The 22,624-nt window shown below is 38.3% G+C and overlaps 1 protein-coding gene across 3 annotated transcripts in view; it reads right to left on the reverse strand.

Moving 5' to 3' along the window:
* ATP9B (ATPase phospholipid transporting 9B (putative)) overlaps nucleotides 1–22,281 on the reverse strand; it is a 154,916-nt gene extending 132,635 nt beyond the window's left edge. For 2 of the 3 annotated variants that reach the window (XM_038129522.1, XM_038129521.1), the window contains exons 1-2: nucleotides 22,128–22,281; nucleotides 6,076–6,249 (exon numbers count right to left, since the gene is read on the reverse strand). In XM_038129522.1, coding sequence (XP_037985450.1) covers nucleotides 6,076–6,249; nucleotides 22,128–22,222 — 269 coding nt within the window. In that variant the 5' untranslated portion in view covers nucleotides 22,223–22,281. Of the gene's footprint in view, nucleotides 1–6,075; nucleotides 6,250–15,413; nucleotides 15,531–22,127 lie in introns of all 3 variants that reach the window. The other variant, XM_038129523.1, reaches the window with a different exon arrangement.
* Nucleotides 22,282–22,624: the final 343 nt, after the last annotated feature.

Below are 22,624 nucleotides of genomic sequence, written 5' to 3' on the forward strand. Positions count from 1 at the left end.
ATATTTCAATTTTAAATGCTGGACTCTTAAGATTTTCTCCCTGAAACTCTCACTATGGGATAGACATAAACATGCATTTTATTTTTGCTACAAAAATGAAACGTCCTTTCATCAGCTTCTCCCAGTCACTTCAAAATAGTGACAAAGAATTATTCTATCACAAAAATTGAAACAGTGTTAATTGAACTTTCAAAATTCAGCCCTGTTATTTAGTAACATACAAACGAGAAATATTAGTACTTAAACTTGTCTTTAAAGCAAAATAAACAGCAGTCTTTCCTTTTCATGAGTCCACAATCAGCTTAATGGCTGTGAACAGATCCTGCTGCTGCCGAAATGCCCAGTACCTCCCTCCCCCCATAACAAAGGTGTGGATTCTTGCTCCTTCTCTTGTGCTGGCAGAAATACTCATGCAACTGCATGGGAAAAGTAGGCCTGCAAATCAATCCAGCTGTAAACTAATGCAGAATAAAAGGCGATTATTTTCAGTGATATCCATCCCCAACCTTTAAAAATCTAAAAAACTGTGAAAATAGTTGAAACAACGCAGGTGATATGTTTGCAGCAGAAGGCAGTGCCAACTTGATAAAACTGCACATGGCATTAAAGATGCCATCTTGTTAGTTTCCAGGGCAGGGATGTGGAGTCAGAAGAGAAAGCTTAGTTATATAGTGAGAAGTGTAAGGACAGATCTGAAGGAAAAAAGTTCCAAGGAAAATAACTTTTTCCTGGAGAAAGTAAGCTAGTATGATAAATCTGCCAACAGTACCATAGACAGAAATTCCTTGACAATCTTTGAAATTCAGCATTGTTCAATCAGTTTTTGAATTTGAACTGCAAACAGACAGAATATTTGATTAGGCACAGTCTCTTTTGTAGAATCATTTCCTCAGACACTAAGGACTTCCCTACTGCTAAAATTAAACATTCACCTAAAGCTACATAATTACACCTTCCTTGTCACAGAATCTCCCCTCCTTGAAACTACTTATTTTGCTACAGATCAACAGACATCATCATGACCATTAGTTTAGCAAATGCCAAAAAGTACAAACACAAGAGTCACGTCTGACTGGGAAACAATTGCAATACCTTTGATAAAAGGTTTGACTGACACAGAGCTAACAGTCAAGTTTTCAGATGTGAGAAGTCACAGATGATGAAAATATTACAGGTTATGCCCAAATCAATATTGTAATGGTTCAGATGAGCTTTACTACCATAGAAATAGAAATCAGTTAGATTCTGCTGTTTTCAGTCTCAGTAGCAATTACTGCTTTATCACAGAAAGAATACAAGGTGGACACGGTGGTCTCAGAAATCCTAATCAATTTATCAATTAATAAAATTAATATTAATTATATCAATACTAATTAAAATATTAATTGAAATATTAATTGTAATTAATTAAAATAGCAATTAAATCATCAATATTATAATTAAATTATTTCATGTTAAATTATTAAAATAATAATTAAAATTTTAATTAATAAAAATATTAATTAAAAATTTAACACCTATGAAGTCTACCTAAAATTTTTGTAACTCAGATTATCACCATCCAACACATTTCTAATTTGTTCTTGAATTAACCTTCTCCAATACAGAACATATTTTTGAGCAAGGATACCCAGTAAATTTATATGATAAATGAGAGTAGCATTCTCTGAGCTTTAAATAGCCTAGAAACATAACGTCACATGCAGCACGATCCAGACACATTTCAGATCTTTCTGAACTCTTATGTAAAGCCACATATAATGCTTGGGATTCAGCAACAAAAAAATATAAAATGCATCCTTGTTTACTGATTTAAGTTTGTATTTCAAATGCCCTTGCCTAGAAAAATTTAACACATGCACAGAAAGTGTCTTCCTTAAGCTAGTTTCAAGCTGTGTTGTCTGTATCAATATAACAGACTGTATGTATGAAAAATAACCAAATTTATAAAAGAATTCAAGCCATATTTATTAAATAGCATTTTACTAACCTGCTTTCTAATGTATTATTTTAACGTGGAGGAACAATAACACTGTCTTCATATTAGTAACCAGTACCATATTTAAACTAAAAACAGCAACAAAAACCCACCAACCAAAAAAACTCCCCACCAACAAATGAAAACCTGGAGTAATTGTTAAATAAGAACCCTTAACTTTTTCATAAATAGAGCGTATCTCTACAAGTCAAAAGCTAAAGTAAAAGTCTCAACTGACTCTGCAGCTCTAATAATAAAGGCTTTTTTTTATTCTCTCTTTTCATTACTTTTATCCTACAAGCTTAACTGCCAGTATCTTTCACAAAACAGCATTTTCATCAGAATGGAAAGATAATATAAAAGCTCTATATTGTCTGCAAGGGTCAGCTTTTCCTTATTAGGTTTTAAGTAGCAGAAACTAGTTCTGCAAAGAAAACATACTGTAATTATTGTACTCAACAGGTAGCTTCAGTAATCAGGCCAAAAGCAACACAGTGGTCATGTCATTCTCAAAAGATCAGCATTTTCCCATGCTTCTGCATAACAAATGCGTTGCAGATTAATTGAAAGCGTACAGGCCATCTTAGAGCCCAAATTAATCCGAGCATTTGATATCCCCTTCACTTCATATGGAAATGCCATTCAATGGCACCATTTTCATAGGGACAAAGTGTTTTTTGATAACAAGTGGAATGTAAATCTCATGAGAAAGAAATCAATCCAGCCCAAAGAACTCCAGAGTATTGATCTATGTGCATTATAATTTCACAAGCTTGAAGAGAATTTGTAAGTTAAAGGGGAAATGATTATAACCACAAAACAGCTGCTATATCACAAAGTTTTTCTTTTAACTGTGCTATGAAAGCAAGAAATAAGCAGTTTCTGAAGTTAAAAGTTATATTGGTTGAATTAAGTCTTCAGTTTGTTCAAAATCAAAGACAACATCTGATTTAATTATGATGTTTTTCTTGCAAATGCAGAAACTCTTTAAAGAGCTGAAGATTTGCAAATAAAGTTCATACCATTCAGATCTGATCAACAAGTCTATTGTCTAAACTGAAGTTAAAAGCTGAATAAAACATTTTTACAAAATCATTTTTCAAGTACACAGAACTTTGTCAAACCTTCCATATTTGCTTCTGCAAAGCAGGTGAAACTTTTTAGACTAAAGAGTAACAGTTTGTGATGCAGCAACAAAAATCCATAGAATATAAAATTCTAAAGCTGAAAAGAGATGGAAAACTTCCTCTCACAAAAATGAGATTAATCCTAACAATGCAAGACAGACCAAAACCCCTACTGGGTATGGGGGTTTTTGTTTGTTTGCAACATGTAAAGTGATTTTGAACACAAACACAAGACTTTCACTGAGAATCCAAAAGAAATCAGGGGCCCCCTGAGCTTGGCTCCAGAATAATGCCTAGTCTTTTATTGTGTTCATCTTTCTGCCACAGCTTTGAAAAATTTACAATTTCATTTAAAGCACAAAAAGAAGTTCTAGATTTTGAAACAGAGATTTCAACCTCACTCAGATGCAGGTATGAGGTACTGATTTCCATAAAAATAGAGTGAAATTTTAAGTTCTGTTTGAACAGGTCACAGATTGCTTTGATCTTACATTACACTTAGAAGAACCCTGTTCGTCTTCTGGAAATAAGTTTCAGTTGTTCCTTTAACATGAATACACTAACACAAAAATTGTTTTCTAACATGCTCCTCTCCATTTCAAGTGTGAAGGCATCAACATGCAATTGTATCCTAAACCAATATTTTACACCACATAAAAACACTGTAACTAATTGTACTACACAGAGTAAGTAAACACTGCAGGTGTGGCAATACAGTAGGCTCCAAGTTTCCTGCATGATTTTTTGTATGATCCTAGGTAACTTTATCAACAGCAAATTGGCATTTCAAAAACTCAACTATTTTGTGGGCCCCAGCAAAAATTTGTAAAGCGCTATTATAATCAGAAACCATCAAAAAGAGTAACTTACACCGACTGCACATCCCTGATTTTTATCAATTAGAAAGCCTCAATAATGGTCTCAGCCCAGATGTAATTTCCCTACTACAATGACAGGTATTTACACACTCAGAAATTCTCACCCAAGAGGAGGCTTCTATCCAGCCTAACTGGACCAGTAGATAAGATACCATAGGATTCACCTCCCTTCCACATCTTGTTCCCTACTTCATCTAAGCAGGCATCTGCAGCTTTCCTATGGGAGTATCCTCTGTCTCCTAATATCCAACTGAAATTTCAAGCTTCTGCTAGAATCTGATGCTCATTTTTTCATTATTTTTTCCCATGAAAAAGGAAAATTATCTGCTATGATGTTCTATTTTAGAGAACACTAATGTGATTAAAATGCCTACAGGTATAAATGCAAAACCAAATGGACTCTTTAACTGTGTCTGAATTTAGTTGAGGAAATCAGCAAAGCAGAAGTCATACTCCCCTAAAGCCTCTTTCTTAGTGAAGACATTTCTTTTCACACACCTATATTAGCAGTAAAGTATGTATAGAGCATAGCAAAACCAACCAACCAACCAAACAAAAACAGAAAAAAAATCCATAGTGTAATTTCCTCTTTCCTTCTCAAAAATCCATCAAAAATATGACTCAAGTAATTTAAAGAACAGGTTTGAAAGTTTCTAGGTTTGAAAGCTGAGATGTACCTCTCAATTTTAAAAAGCAAGCAGGAACATGAAATTTTGTAATCTTCAGCACTAATGACCATTTCTTGTGACATTCTCTCACAATTTTTTTAATTAATTCCAACATAAACTCACCTTGCAATTGTCTGTCTCTATCCAAACACTGTAAATTCCATGTGAGGATGCAGTCCTTACTGATCCACCTGTCTTCACCAAACTTACAGCAATATAACCACAGGAACTAATAATCACTAATACTTACAGAACTGAACTTACATAAAACTACATTGTTTGAAAAAAATCTAAATTTTAAGACATGTTCAAAAGATAAAAAACATTTAAGCTAAACATTTAGCTGCTAAACAGTTAAAATGTAGATCTGTATGAGAAACACTGCTTCCAAAACCCATTAACATATACAAACACTACTTCTGTTAACTTTTCTACCTTCCTTCCTTCTACCTTCCAAACCCTTAACACCTATAATAAAATTAATAAACCATGAGGTTTTGTTAAATCATTATATAAAACAGAAATCAACACAGATCATGTTTTTTTAAAGCTTTCTAACAGTTATTTAAAAAAACTGAAGGTGTACAAACACAGCTTTGCTTAGGTAAAACAGGCCTCTTAATGCACCATGAAAACCAGCTGTGAAGACTTCTATCTAAATCTGTTCTAAAAACAGCTGCCAAAGAAAGCATTCACCGTTTAAATCCACTCAAAATGCTTCACTCACTTCACTTTACTGATTGTCAGACTTTATCGCTCCAAATTACAGAAAAAGGAAGATCCTTAATAATCCTAACAGCAGTTTCACTACTTAGAAGTTTTGCTAAAAATTCATTAAAAATTACTATTCCAAGGTATTTGCATAGAGCAGAGTTTAGCACAGAAAGTTTTTAAGTAAGAACCAAATCACAAGAGCTAATTCCAGTTGTAATTCACTCCAAGACCACCAGTTAAATTTATATTTTAACCATTAAAATTGAAGGGTTGCCTAATCATTAGTTGATGAATTTGCTTTTTCCTTACAGTAACATAAATAGAATTATATATATTATAAACTTAACACACTAATATCCACAAAAGTAAAAAATTTAACCCCTCTACCCTAATGTAGTTTCGAGTGAAGTGAGAACCAGGATTACATGCTAAATTATGGACCTCAGAATAATACAAATTTAGCTCATGATCTCTCTTGCAAGTCAGCAAGGCAGACAGGAGAAGCACAACAGAATCAGCTCTTCAGAACTGCTTTTAACAGCTGGCAGTGTCCTAGTAAGGAAAATGCAGGCAAATAAATAAAATAAATACAATATTCTTGACAAGCAAATTATTCTGTGTTCTGTACCCTGCACACATCACACAACACAAAGTTAGTACTAATTTAATTTTTTTAAAACTTTAATTAGAAGTACTAGTGCGTGACAAACCTAGTGCAAAGGAACTTCCAGCCGCCACAGATAAACCATTCTAAGCCTCTTCTTCTCTGAGAAATTCTGGCTCTTGGTAAAGTATGGTAATCACTCTCATCATTTTCAAAGCCTTCTTCTGACATCATTAGTGGCATTTCATCCAAATGAGAGGACTCATCTTCCGCTTGGTACCTGGCAAAATGAGATAAAAGCACTACATAAATAGCCAGTAGATCACTTTTTATTACTGGGAATCTCCTAAACTAACAAGTTAATTTTTGCCATATGGAATTTCATAAGCAAGATATTTTCATCTAAGTATACAATGCATTTTTGTTAACACATTAACAAGATATTCTGATTTTAGTTAAAATTGCGTAATACAGCAGAAAGCCTGCAATCATTGTCAATCATAGTATAAATAATTCTAGGGAAATTCTTAATTTTTATATAATCTGTGCATACAAAGTTGCAACTTCCTACTTTTCAAAGGATTCTTTGTAAGATTTTGTTAGGTAGAAGTTATTTTGCAAAGCTTATAGCAGACACAATTGACTGAGTTTTCATGGAAGTACAGACTTCATATTTCCACTGTGTTTTTTCAACCTGCTTTCCTGATGTATTTTCTTGTGTGTGCAGGCCTTTGAGCCTCACCTTCTACATCACTTATCAGTATCTTGGTTTTAATTATGGAAACATTATAGTTACTCTTATAATTCTACACAAAAACATTCAGTGAATCAAGAAGATTCGCCTGTGGGACCAGATACCTTGAGAAGCTACCTAGAACAGAGGCTAGACAGTATTAAAGGAATAAAGTAGATATTTATTAAAAAGGCCTTCAAAGGATACACCCTGAGCAGTACAAGAGCCTAGCCAAGGCTACAACATTGATGACGGGTCACATGTTTTCACACTTATATAATTTTTGGTCCATTTACATATCGGGGTTAATTGCCCAGTTACAGCTCCAGGTTATCAAGTCCCATCCTCCCATGCTCTCCTCAACTCCCTGTTGTTTATACTTTTTGGGCATGAAGCGGCAATGGTGTCCTTGGTTCTCAGGCTGGAAAAGGATTCTTTTGTCTAACTAAACTGTGAAGAGTACTTGCTAACACTTTATATGAAGTTCAGAGTTGTATACTAATGCAGCACAGAATCTGAAACATATGACAGCTAAAACTAAGGCATCAGACCCATGGAAACAACATTAGACTAACAATGGTCCTTTCTTCCCTGGAAACTATTATCCATTATCTCAATTTTACACATGTGGAATGCTTTCTAAGCTAAGACAAAACACTGGAATATTCAGTAAGAAAATTCCTCTAAGTGCATGTCAATTGACTAACTTACTCCTTTCATACTTCTATACCTTAGGGAAGATGATTGAAAGAAGATGCACTGTTACTCAGAATTAGTAAGTTTAATTTTTATGAAGCTGTATTTAAAGTCATCTCTTACAAGGTGGATCCCGGGACTGTCTCATTATCTCCCCAGCAACCTAATCCCAAACCATCTAAAAATCGTAATTAACAAAACTAGACATTCATTCCCTTTATGTGAGTGAGCAGCTGGAGGGCATGGTGCTCTGCCTAGGGATGGATAAGGAGGCAACTGTGAGCTTCTGGATTAAGAACAAAGAGAGAATAGGTAAAGGCAACATTTTAGTAGGTGTCTGCTAGAGACCACCTGAACAGGAAATGCATGTAGGTGAGGCCCTTTACAGACAGAGAAGAGCAGCTTCACATTTTTAAGCCCCGCTCTTCATGGTGAACCTCTGTCACCCTGATATCTGCTGGAGGACCAATAGAAAAGGACATAGGCAATCTTGGAGGGACCTGCAGCCCTTTGACAACAACTTCCTCCTCTAATTACTCTGGACAAGGCCCATGAGACAAGATACTCTGCTGAACCTCATACTCACCAAGCAAGGGGGGGACTCACTGGGGATGAGAATATCAACACAGCCTTGACTGCAGTGACCATAACATGGTGAAGTTTGACACCCTGAGAGCTGGGGGACGGTAGCAAGCAGCTCACAACCCTGGAATTCAGAATGGATTCAGCCTTTTCAAGAACTGCTTGAAAGAGTCCCATGGAATAAGGTCTTGGGGAGAAGAGGGGCCCAAAAAAGCTGGCTTGTACTCAAGGATCATCTACTCCAAGTTCAAGAGATTCCCATGGGATGGCTCTGACTGGACAAACAAGGAGCTGTCTAAACCCAGGCATAAAACGGGACAGAGGGTAGAAAAAAGACAGGTAACCTGGGGAAATACAAAAAAATTGTCCAAGCTTCCAAGGACAAAGCTAGGACAGCTATAGCCAAATGTAGTTGAATCCAGCCAGGGATGTCAAAGACAAGAAGTTTTAAGTACATGGATGAGATAAGGAAGACTTGGGAAAATGGGGTCTCATTGAATAACACAGGGGATACAGTTACACAGGACATGGAAAATGCTGAGGAACTGGATGCCTTTGCTTCAGTCTTGATTAAAAAAGACTGTCTTTCAGGAGTCCCAGGTCTCAGAGAACAGGAAAAAAGCCTAAATCAAGGAAGATGGTGCACCTACAAGTGCTGAGGAACCTGTAAGATGTCATTGCAAGGTCACTTCCAATAATCTTGGATCAATCATGGTGATTGGGGGAAGTGACTAAAGATTGGAGGAAAGCAAATGCCACTCCTCCTTTTCAAGAAGGGCAAGATGGAGGACCCAGGGAACCTGCCCTTAGCTTTCAGTCTCATCACAATCCCTGGGAAGGTGACAGAGTGGCTCATCTTTGGAAATCTTTTCCAAAAAAGGACAAGAAAATTACGAGGAGTAATCAGCATGGCTTCACCAAAGGGAAGTCCTATTTGACCAACCTGGTAAACTTGTAAGATTGAATAGCTGACCTGTAGATGAGGAAAGAGCAGTGGATAGTGTCTCCTTGGACTTCAGTAAGGTCTTAGACACTGTCTCCTATAAAATTCTTGTAGGCAAGCTGCTGCTGCAGTAGCTGGATGAGCAGTGAGATGAATTGAATTCTGTCATAATGGCCAGGTCCAAAAGGTTGTCAATGGCCCAAAGTCTAGCTGGAGGTCAGTATACTAGGTCAGTGTACCCCAGAGATCCATACTGGCTCAGTCTTGTTTAACATCTTTATTGATGATGTGGAAGATGGGGCAAAATGCACTCTCAGCATGTTTGCAGACGACACAGAACTGGAAGGAATGACGACAGGCCAGATGAACATGCCACTCTCCAGTGCAAATCTGAGTGGCTGGAGAAACAGGTTGATGAGAACCTCAGGAAGCTCAGCAAGAAGAATTATAAAGTTCTTCACCTGAACCACCTCACTCACCACTACATGCTGGGGGCTACTCCAGGGAAGGAGCCTGGCAGCAAAGTATTTGGGGATTCTGGCAGACAGCAGCACTGTGCCCTCGCTGCAAAGACAGGTACTGGTATCCTGGGCTGCCTCAGGCAAAGTGCTGCCAGCACATCATGGGAGGAGATTCTTCCCCTCAGCTCAGCACTGGGGAGGCCACACTTGGAGCAGTGTGTCCAGTGCAAGAGAGACATGGCCATGCTGAATAGAGTCCAATGAAGGGCCATGATGATGATGAAGGGACTGAAGCATCTCTCCTACAAGGAAAGAATGAGAGAGATGGGACTGCTCAGCCTGGAGAAGATAAGGCACAAGCAGGATCTTATGTCTATGAACCTAAAGGGAGGTTGCAAAGATGAATGAGCCAGGCTGTCTTCAGTGGTGCCCAGTCACAGGACTAGAGGCAATGGGCTCAAACTGAAACACAGAAGGTGCCATCTCAACATCAGGAAACACTTTTAACTTGAGGATGACTGAGCACAGGCATGAGCTGTCCAGGGAGATTGTGGCATCTGCATCCTTTGAGACATTTAAAACCTGTCCGGACATGATCCTGAGCAAGCAGCAATAGGTGGCCTTGCTTGAGCAGGAGGGAGTTCTGCTGACAGAGCAGCACCCTGAACAGTTTTCAGTCATATACAGTATTTTTTTTTTAAAGCAATATTAGAAACACAAGGGGTAAGCATGAAATGGCTTGCATTTTTTCAATTAACTATATATTTAATACAAAACCCTGAAACTATTTCTGTTCCCCCTAGATTTTCTATGTTGAGCCTTATTGTATACAAGAATATATATTAAAGCAGTTACTAACTGTTTTGAATGCTAGGAAAGTGAGGGAGGGAAGCAAGAGACTGAATATTAGATTTCTATTGGAAAGGTACACCACATACTTTACATTGGCTATATAATAAATTGGTATCAACACAGTTAAGAAGTAAACTCTAATAGGGAAGGGGAACAAAAAGCCCTAAACCCATTATTGTTTAACAAGTCTTGAGCTAGACACTCCCTCTTTTCTTTGGCAGGTGATGCCCTGATTTCTGCACTGCCTTGGAATCCCTTGGCATGGAACAGCATTAAGGGATGTGCTCAGACTAGATAAGAAAATACTGCATAACTAGGACTAATAAACAAACATCTCCCATACCCCGCTGCAAGTCAACTGAGTATTGGAACCTTTGGTACATTATGCCTTGTGACAAGAAATCTTCATCAATGTTTCAAATGGTGTAAAAACACTGCCACACTGCAGAAAACACAACCAAAGTTTCAAACTAAAATAAACTGTGCTAATATTAAAAGTTAGGAGTTTCCAGAAAGTTATGTGAGAATATGGCATAGAAAATGCTTTCCAAATTAGTGCTAAGAGCATGCACTTAGAAAAAAAAGTTTTAAACAAACATGAGAAAATTTGGCCTTCACAATGATGTTTGCAAAAAGCTGTATCTGATGTTTAGTTTAATATGACAATCTAGAAATATATTTTCTCTTACTATTATTATTAATTGACATTAAGAAAAAATATTATACAAAAATTCTCTTCACAAAACACAGCAGTTATTACAGGTTAACATCCATATTATACCAAATTACATTGATTTCTCCCAGACTAGATCAACACTAGGTAATAAAACCACTGCGTAGTAAATACTCAAGACATTACTTTATTCTTAGACTTCCAATAAGACCGGCCTCTGTTTAAACATACTCCTGTCCAATGCTTTTATAATCTTTTCTAATTAAATTTGTAAATTACATCATCACAGCTTTAATAGAGAGCTTTACGTTGCATTGTGTTTTGCTCTTGGACATCTAATTAATGATGCATTTTAACACCATCCAGTGAGATCGCAGTCTGACAGCTGTAATTGGAGGTACAAGATATCACAAAGTAACACATCCCCTTTAACTTCCCTACAAAGTCAACGTCTGATTTGAAAAATAGTATCTCTTATAAACAACAGTAACACAGTAAACTGGGTAAAATCTTTCATGAAGAAATACATTAATGCAAGAGAATCATGGGAGAGATTTGACAGAGAAACACTCACAGATATGCTTAATATTAAAATCTATTTTGTAAATGCGGTAATATTTGTGGAATACATCGATCTTCTAATCATAATTTCTTTAAGAGCTGTTTATCATTATATTAAAGACAAGGGTTTTTTTTCCCACAATTGGTATATACGTTTGCACTTTCAATATGGAGCTTCACCAAGCAGTGAAGACAATAAGCATAAGCACCATCGTGTTTGGTAAGCCTGACTTCAAAATACAGCCTGTGAACTGGCAAGCAATTTATTCTGTTTCAAAAGCAATTTTGCTATTGTGTTGGAAAATTGTACTTCAGTATTTAAAAACAGCAAGATAATGAATAATGGATTTTTCATAACTAGGATGAGAACAAAAATCTTTGTGTCTTTGTTACCTAGTATTTTGCTGCACTTAATTGCTTGAAGCGCTGATATTCCTTGAGTGACAAATCAATTAAGTATAATCCTAGAAACTTGTATTAAAACAGGGAAGCACTGAAAGCAACATGAATAAAGAAGCCAGAGTGGAGACATCAAAACTCTCAGCATGACTGCTACTAAATCAGGTATGAAGAAAACTATCTTGACAAAATATGGTTTCTAAGAAAAAAGGAGCATTAATATTAAACAACTTTCTACAAAATCTGACTATTATTAGGCATCTCATTGAACAGATTTACTGAAAGAAAGTCATGTACAATAAATACTTTTAAGTGAAATTTTGATATAAACATCTGCTGTGAAAATGATCCCTCAAGTCACGTGTACCTACGTCATTCCACTTTCATGGCTGTTTGCCAGAGTAGATGCAGATGCAGAGTTTCACAGGTACCATAACAGGTAATGGAAGACATTTTAAGTTATTTAAATCTAACTTGTCTACCTATTCATGTCCATAATAATTTCTATGTTCTCTGCCAGCTTTCCATTACTCTAAAGGAGCAGTATCCAAGAGTGCAGCAGGAAGGTGCAAGACACAGGGCAATTGTGACTGCATGCTTTCCTGGTTTTACTCCCTCAACAAATGTAGAAGCAGTATTTATGAAGAGGGTTATTTTATCTGCTTGATCAAAAGACTCAGGTAGGAATATAAGCACTGTGTCAGAACCTGCATTGATATTTGTTACTAATTTCCTATCAGTTTTGCTATAGACGATCATTCACAAGATGGAAAACAAAGCTGATGTCTTAAAGCAGTATTTCTCAAACCTAGTGAGGGAGGAAAAAGGAATGCATGGTCATGAATCTATGTGTGAATTGGACCCAGGAGATGGCTGTAGGATGCTGCGTAGCATGGAAGAGAGGCTGCCACAGAAAGTCTTGAATCAAAAAAACCTGAGAAAGACTAGCTGAGGTACTGCCACCCAATGCTGTGACCATGCTCCATCCTGCCAAGAGCTGGTGATTTGGCTGAGTGGCTGTGGCAGCCACAGGACTCCCTCTGCTTCCCATCATGGGCACAGGACAGAGTAACCTGCACAATCCGTCTCACTCTCCAACCTATGTGAACACTTTCCCAGTCCGAGGATAAAGGAGGAATCTGCCAAATTGTAGAGAAGCATCAGAAGAAAAAAGGAACAAAGTGACAGGCATATCCATACGAAGAGCAAAATTTGTTTCTTAAAGGATGAACCACCAAATCAACAACTGCTGTAGACTACCTGTATCACTGACAAAACTGTCCAGATCATGTCCTCTAATGAAGAAAAAATTCCCAGGAAACTGCAGCTACATAGATTTTGTTTAGTAAGGCACATTCATTCACAACCATGTTTATAACTAAAAATGTAGTTTCATGTAACCCTTCTTCTTAAATAAATAACCAGTGTATCCATAAAATAAATTGCTTTGCTAGAAAGTTGCCCAAGAAAAAATCAAGTTACAAATAATTATTTTCCTCAAATATTACCCTGCATTTCTAAGAATTAAAAATAACATTTTTCCTCTAATTTCAAATACCTCAATGCTTCACACAGAAGTAAATTCTGTTAAACTACAAAGCAATCATACTGTTCCTAGATTACAACAGAAGTTGAAAATGAAAAAATCTTCTACAGCTAAATGTATGAAATTTAAAGAATTTTCTTCAACCTCTTCCCAAAAAACACAGAAAAGGTATTTCTAAAGTTTTAAAAATTGATTCGAACTTGCTGCTCTATGTTCCTATTCAGCTTCAGCTGTGCTTCTAATGCAAGTATAACACTCTAATCAGGGTTACTTGGGAAGTCTCTGAACAGGTCCTGACCTAAAAAAAAAAACCAATAATCAGACACTCACTCAATACTGCTCTTACAAATTTTTACAGAGTAACCACAGTTAATACTAACAGCTTCTAAGGATGCTAGATATTTGTCGAGCAGAACATTTACATCCAGGATCTTTTAAAAACTTAGTACAATATTCTTGCCATAGTGCATGTTTATCCACTGAACAACAAAATACAAGGGAAAAGTACTTCTGCTGCATGCAGGTGAGTTTATTACTGTGTCACTAAGATGAGTAAGACCAAACTCTGCAATTAGACCAAATAAATCATTGCCCCTCTGCCCCAAATGATACAGAGATAATACGGAAAACCACAAGGCAGCATTGTTGAACTACTACTACCACTACTACTTCTACTACTACCTACAAAAAAATAAAACAACAAGCAAGCAACCAAGAAACAACAAAAAACCCCACCACAAAACCAACCAAAAAAAAAAAAAACCAAAACAAACTAAACAAACAAAAAACACAAACAAACAAAAAGCTGGTGTCTTTAGCCTTGCAGAACTAAGGGAAAATCCCTTACATCTGTTCAGATAAAGGTCTGCAAGCATAACAGAAACTTATTACCACAGTAGCTCCCTTTCATCAGTAGCTTTAAAAAAATTGCTTAAAACAGATGCTAAAACAACAGGTTCCACCAGACAAAAATCAAATATTCTGAATGCTACTTGCCTACTCTTTCTCCTACATCACACTTTCTTAATAGAGCAACATACAGAAGAAGCAAATTGAGAAGATATGTAATGGAGCTTCCATGATAAAAGGCACCCATCCTTATTACCCCTTGCTCACCTTACAAAGCTCTATGTATACCTTAACACAAGATCTTTTTCAACCCATGACAAGATGAGTGAGTCTCTGTATTTAACAAATAGATACCAGAAATACCTAAGTACACAGTAGGACCTCAGGAAACATCATCTACATTCAGCAGAACCCTTTTTTAATTAGTCGGGTATGTCATTGATCAGAACAACAGGGCTATTTTATCACTGTCACTGAGTATTGTTATTGACATTGTAGCCCAATCAATTGTTTTCTCTCCCTCTTCTTAGCAATCCAAATGCCTGCCCAAGCAATACAAATCACTTTATTTAGATACTGTAGGTACAAACCAGGAAGGCATGCAAAAATAATAGCTTAAACATGCAGTTGCTTGTGCTTATGCAAACAATAGTAACACCTGCAATAGTTATTTGAAGTTCTCAAACCTTTTTCTGCCCAATGACTAAAACACTTCAGATCAGGATAATTACTGTAAGAATAACTGTGCTAAAAATTATGACTTTCTGTAAACCTATCTTGGTATGAAAGACCATTACTAGTGAGCAGAAAAACATAAAGACAACTTTTTCCAAATGCACAGTTTACATAATGTCAAGTTAAAGAACAGCAATTAAAAATCACTTTTTTACTAAAATCACCTAAGGTTCGTATGTCATCTAAATTTATGTCTGCAGATAAAATATGACAAACTGCTTCTCAGGTATGGTGCCAATGAAAGTCCTATTGTTTGTAAAGTTATTTTACAGTTGCTCATGTGAACAACTTTATATGCATGTCATACGGTTACCTGCATCATTAAATCATTAAACTTTGCTCTGAAAAGCAAAAGCTCCAAAACCTAACAATGACAACACACACTGCGTAGAAGGTCTGAAAATATTCACTTACAGCAAGACTATTTTTCAAGACTTATATATCAAACTCCTTGGACCTTTGTTCCAGGCAGAAGTTTCAGAATCTGCACCAGCCCTAAATCAGGCATCAGTCCCAACCAGCAGTATTAACCTATAAATAAAGTCTTTAGCAAAGAAAACAAACAAACAAAAAACAACAAAAAAAAAAAAAAACCCACAAAAAAACCCAAACAAAAAAACCCACCCACAACAACAAAAAACCCAAACCAACCAACCAACCAAAAAACTCAAACAACAACAACAAAACAAACCCACCCACCCCCCCCCCCCCCCCCCACACACACAAAAAAACCCCACCAAAAACATCCAGGAATGGGAATACATTAACTACTCCTTTTTCTAAAAACTAGAGAACTAGTTTCTCCATAACTTGAGATCTTGAAAACAGACTCAACTCAACCACTGTTACACAAATACAGCATGCCAAGTACAAAGCTGCCACACAAACAACCTTGTTGGAAGAATCAGAATTCAGAGACGGGATCTAAGACTAAGCCTAAAAGTCACTCAGTGACTTAGTTCCAAATAACAGGGATGAACCTCTGTCCAAAACCACGATCCAGGAAAGGCTAATACACAACGTGCAGTACTGTCCTGCAAGACAGTGACATCAATGTTGAATTTTTTTTTTAAATGAAAAAGAGACAAAGACTTTGAATTTCAGGTGAAGTCTATAAAAAAGGGAGGGGTGAGAGTTCTCCTGGAAAAGAACAAAGGACATACATGATTAAACCACTTCACAAGAATGGCATGAAACTACACATAACTCTCCAAAGGACTATTCTAGAGAGATTTCTTTATACAGCATTTGATCCTTACTGCATTTGACCCTTTCCTCCTTATGCTGAAACAAAGGACAGAGGTGTATTGTAACAAATGTTTGTATTCAAATACATGAGCATGACATAACAGCTACTGTGTAATTTAATGTGTTCTCATTCCCAATACACTACAACATCTACATATCAGCACTTGCAGCCTGAAACACTTCCCAGGAATAACACATTTAGTTGTTCAGAGTTCATGACGTTTCTAGCAAGTATCAAAGGAACCTGTAACATTTGCAGCTTTTGACATCACAGTAACTACTGATACGTCTCACTTCCAGTCACTACCTCCAGCAAAGATTTCTGTCCTACAGAGACAAAAGACTCATCTGTAATGGTGCATCCATTTTGCTGCCACTCCTGTTTGCTTGTCACAGAGGAAAAACAACACAAGACAGGAGCTCTGATTTAAAGGAAGCACCACAGGAACCAGGATGACGTTAGGAGTTTTGTCCACAAGGAAGTGCAGGTGTGCCAGTACACATATGGAGAATTAATAAGCAGTACCCACTCCCACACCTGCTTAACTTCCAGGAGTTTCTGTGACCATGTCCAGAGTAGCAGAATGAATAGCATTAACAATGCTATTTGTAAAAAAAACCCCAAAAACAAACAAACAAAACCAACAAAACTATATTTATAGTTTGTGTTCCTGGATTTAACAAGTTATTGCTTCTGGTCAAACAACAGATATTGGAAGAAGTTACCGTCACTTTGCAAAAGCAGTTTTAAAACACAGATGTTCAAAAGTAAATTCAGTTCCATCTTTGGAATTTTTTATCACAGAAACTATATTAAAATTAAAATTAAAGCCAATATTGTCAGTCATTAAGCCTCATCCATCATCTTCAAGCTCATTTTCAGGATGAAATATGCAGAGCCATTCAATTAACAGGTGTGTTGGGGAGAAGATGAAATTCAAACCTGGGTAACTCTGCCCAGATACTGTAAGAACTTTTGTTCTAAATGCTCAGAAATACCCAAGGAAGGAGATTCATAGGAACTAGCAGCATTTCACAACACTGTCTAAAATACCATATATCAATGCATATAGCCCATTCAATGGGTAAACTCCACTAATATGTATTAATATTTGGGGGATTTGAACAATTACGGACATTTTGAAAGGCTTTCCAGACCTGCACTTATAGCAGTATAAGTCATGAACTTTCTGTGAATGACATTTTATAGGAGATGTTAGGTCCTAAAAGCTCTGATTGTTACATAGTCTTACCTAATAATATTTTTTTGGTTTTTGGAGACATTATTCTTAGTTATTACACATGAGATATCAAAAACCACTGGAATACAAAGACTAACATCTAGACTGCAAAAATCACATTGTTGTTTAGAATTAGGACACAATTCTAACAAACAACTGAAAGGCAGCAGGAAAATAAAGGTATTTTAACAAAGCTCACATCAGACTATGTCAGAAATGAAAAATTCCACAGAATTACAGTACATGCCTTGACTATTATCTATTGACTTTTTTATCTTTCTTGGTGGTTCAATGTGGAACCTAGCCAAACTCTGAGAAATCATAACCATAAGGACTACAAGATTGCTGGGAACAGCTTTCATTCAAATCAAAAGCATGGGACAGTATTACTACATTAAATAATCTTATTTTCTGTGTACTACAAAAACTGGTTTGAGATTTTTAAGTATCAGGGAACCATGTGAATATTCCTTGAACTTCAAGTTCTGCAGACTTCCATTCCCTTTTGTCATTTTTTTTTCTCTTATACATACTTCACATTAAACAAGCTACAGTTCACGAATTGTTAAGCAACAAGTATCCTACATTTACCTGTACAAAAGACACATTATCCTATTACTTGGTTCATTTTTCTTTCTTGTGCAATTTTCTTATTCGCTAATGACATAAAAGAATTCCAGAATAACAGTATAGTCAGTTGCCTCAAAACAGAGTTGCTCCATCAGTGGCAGAGACAAGCAACAGCAGTTGATCTGTTCCACAACTTGCCCTACAACAACCACTTAATATTTCCAATTGTGCCATTCATAAATACACTACTGTAGCCCACACCATGGACAAGGATGCAAGGTATTTCCTTCCAGTGACTGGGTACCTTTCATGACACCTTTAAGAATATCTGGAATGCAAGTGAATTTATGTCACATATGGGAGAGCCGGAAAGATGTGATTTTCTGGTACCAGCTCAGGAGTCCCAACTCCTCTTACCTCAGCCTTATTAGGCCAAATACAATCATGCACTGACAGCAGCAAGCACAGAACCCCTGAATAAACCAGGTATTTTGTTTATAGATAAATGATAGTTGACTACTGTTTAGTTCCTTATCAGCTTCAAAATTCCACCACGCTTCTTGTTTTCCTGCCACCAACCTCACATGACAGCACAGTCAACTTCCTTCCTGTGGTCAGCAGTTGATTACTCTGCGGTTGATGATGACAAATACAAGCCAAACAGATGAGAATAAGCCTCACTGCACATTTAAGGTGAACCTGAATGTTCTCTGGTCCTCTTTCTCCCTCGCCATGTAAACAAAAAGCAGCAATTATTTTCCAGCAATTATTTTCCAATTATTTGTAGATAACAACCTTCAAGCTGAAGGACAATGTGCTGAAACAAGTGCTGAACCAATCAGTTTTTTCCCCCAAGCCTTTTTACAACTATGCAAGTTGAATATACTAAACAATAGCAAGGATTTTTCAAATTCATTTTAAGGTGAACGACTTTTTCCTCCAAGACAGATTTCCCTAATTGTTAATGGCAACACACAAACAGTTCTCTGTCCATCTGAGGTAGGGAAAGATGACAGAAAATATAAAAACTAAGTAGTAAGTTGTGCTTAAACATCAGAAATAAAAGCAGAACAGGATGCATGTGTTCATTGAACCATAGGTAATATTTAATATGTATTTTAATATATTTTTAACAGGCCTTAACACATACAGTATGAATATATAAAATACATTAATCTTCTCATATTTATTTAAATATGAAGTACATCCTAGGACACTTAATGATTCTTAGCTGGCTACAATTTTATACAGAAGTGTGCATATTATTGAAGTTTCTTTAGGTATGTGAGGGAAAAAAATTCCAGCTTTAAAATATGCACTATTAGTCTGTCTAAATAAATCTCAAAAGCACAACGTGCACTACAGACAAACAGTGAGTATGAAAATCTTTGTCCTCACTGCAACGTGCGCTACAGCAACACTGGCAAAGACTCCTATAGACTGCTTAGCCCAAACAAAAGAAGTCATCCTACAAATTAGCCACGAGGCAAATAAAGGTTAGCAACTGATGAGTTGTATTAACTGATGTTGCACAGCAGCAGGACAATTAACTGGAGTTAAAAACACTACCACACTAAAGTTAAGGATGTGTGGTGTATAAGACTTCCAAGAGACTGTAACTTCTTCACTGAAAAAATAAATCACACCAAGTCAAAAAGTTTTGAAAGTCCACAAACAACAGCACTGGATTAAACCCGACGTACCAACTCCAGTATATTTTAATAGGTGTTTGTTTCTAGAGATCTTCAGAGATATGTATTACACCCTTTTAGGCAAAATCCTCAAGCATACATGCACATGACAGGTTTCTGCATATCAGAGACCTCCCTTGACTTCACTTCAACATTCTCCTAAGTATCTGACATCAGGACCTTTGCTGCAGTTTCCACAGGAATGCAAGGCTTCTTCAAAGTCTGTGCTGAAGATAAAGATTAGAAAAGCAGGATGAATCATTCATAAAGACATAGTAGCTGTAGTTCAATTACAAGCTTAGAGTCGTAAGACTTACAAGTTGTAATTCAACTATTTGCACTGCTGTATTTCCCTTTGACTCTACATAAGACAGCTGTGGTAGACTCCACACAAGCATTCCCATGTTTTTATTGTAGGTCCACAGGACACCTTCCAGAGCTGCTCTCACAAATCCAAGGTAAGGTATTCTTGAAGGAGAATGACCAACCTACTCAACTCACATTAAGGAAAATAAAACCAATAAAGCGAGTGAAGAGGCTGGTGTAAGTATTCTGATTATCAGAGGTCAGATAAGCAATTTATTAATCAAGTGATCAAAAATGAAGAAATGCAATAACTGAGCCTGTCAGTTTTTAAAGCTTTTATATACCTACAAGAAGCTGCACAAAAGTAACTAAAAACATAGATAATTACTTTTATGGAGGATCAATATTTTAAATATACAGATTATGAAAGACCATAACTCTGAAAGACGTCATCTAAATTGGAAGGAATATAATCCACAATCTTTGGAGGGCAATGTTGATCAATGACAAAGGGCAAGAAGCAAATCTGTAATGAGTTGGTAGTTCCTTGCTAGTTCCTACAGCTTGCCAAATCTGCTTATAAAGCCACAATTAAACACACATTCTTTGTCTAAAGAACTACAATGACACCTGCACACACACCTTCAATTAACCTGTGTAACCATCCGACTTGTGGACTCAAGCCATCCCATCTACAGCATCACCAGAACACTCCTGGTTAAACTACAACAGAACCCCCAGTACCTTTGATAGTCTGGACTAAATTTTTGCCTACCAAATCCTCCTCTTCATTCCCAAGCCTAACACCTACTGAGAAGCAAATTTCAGTGACAGCGTTCTCTGATTCAATTCTCTAAGGAACAGGGTTAATGATGATGACACTGCCCTACCTCAAGACAGAGGACAAACCTTCAACAAGTTGTCAGACATTCAAGTGTTAGTGAGATGGGGAAAGCTAAAACTATGGCAGACTGTCCTACAAACTTGTGAATGTTCATAAAAAAAAAATTATCTAGTTTAAGAATCAAGACAACATAATCCTAACCTAACCTGTAAGCCTAACCTGTTTTGCACAGCTTTAAGCTACCTTTTTGTTAGTTATCCCATCCAGACAAAGAAGTAAATATATTTAATTCATTATGAAACACTGTATTTATCACTGTATTTGAACTAGAAAAGAACACCAACTATTGTGTTCTTAGCAAGTCCATTTACTTCAGATCCTACAACTGCTCCCTCCAGTCCTTCTACCCACAAATAATGCTCTACAAGAACCAAAAGAGGAAAGAAACCTGTAACCAGTAAATACAATCATATAATCCACTGTAAGAGTGCTATCCAATGGAGATACCAAAATTATGGAGCAGAGTTTTTCACAACAACAGCATATCAAGAAATTATTCAGAATAATGGGAAGCAAAACAACGTTCAATTTTTGCGTGGAAACAATTCGATGGCATATCTTCAAACCATCTTCTCCAAATTGTTTAAGTCCAATAGTGTATCTTTGAAGAAATTTGAAACTATTTTAATTCCCATACTCAAGAATAGTGTCCGTGCTAGCACCCAACAACTAGCTCGGAACATATTTACTAAGGACGCTCAAACGAGCCCCCCGCCGCGAGCATCCCTCTCCTAAGCGAACTCCTGGCAAGGGACCCGAGTTGCGCGGAGTTGCGGGCGGCGGGGCCGGGCGAGCGAAGGCCGCACCCGCGGGCGCGGGGCTGGCGCCGGGAGCAGCCGGGCCGAGGGCGCCCTGAGCATCCTCCCGCCGCCGCCGCAGCCCGTCCCGGCCGCAGCCCCGCCGCCGGGACACGGCAACAGCGGCCCAGGAGAGGCGGCCACCGCCGCGGAGGCCTGCGGGAGGCAGCGACTACCAACACCCCCCTCCGCCGTCCGCGGCGGGGCCGCCACCCCTTCCCGCCCTCTCCACGAAGCGGGCGGGCGGTCCCGGAGCCCCGCAGGGCAGCGGGACTGGGCGAGGGGCGCACGCCGCCCCGCCCGCGGCTGGGGACAGGGGAAGGAGAGGGGAAGGAGGGGGGCAGCAGCCGCCGCGCCGGCCCTGCCCGTACCTGCTGTGCCGCTGCGCCGCGGCGGCGCTGCTGTAATAGGCCGCCCTGCGCTGGGCGCTACGCGGCACCGGGCGCAGCGGGATCTGGTCCGCCATCTTGGGGGCGCCCCCCCGCCGCCCAGCCGGGCGCCGCCCGGGCCCTCCTGACGTCACGGCCACGCCGGTGACGTCGGGAGGGGAGGGGCGGGGCTCGGGGTAAACGCGGGCGGGCGGCGCGCGCGGCGGCGGAGCTCGGGGCCCTCAGGGAGCGCCGAGCGCGGGGAGCCGCAGCGCCGGGGCGGGCAGCTGGGAGCCACGCTCTGCTCCGTGCTGCCAAGCTGTAGGACAGGAGGCAACGGGCAGGGGTTGGTGCACAGGAAGTTCCACCTGAACATGAGGAAGAACTTCTTTCCTGTGCGATTGCTCAGAAAGGCTGTGGAGTCTGCCTTGATGTAGATGCTCAAGCGCTGTCTGGACGTAGTGCTGGGCCCTGGGCTCTAGGGCGACCCTGCTTGGACA

Source organism: Motacilla alba, chromosome 2 (assembly GCF_015832195.1).
Source record: "Motacilla alba alba isolate MOTALB_02 chromosome 2, Motacilla_alba_V1.0_pri, whole genome shotgun sequence".
NCBI lineage: Eukaryota > Metazoa > Chordata > Aves > Passeriformes > Motacillidae > Motacilla > Motacilla alba.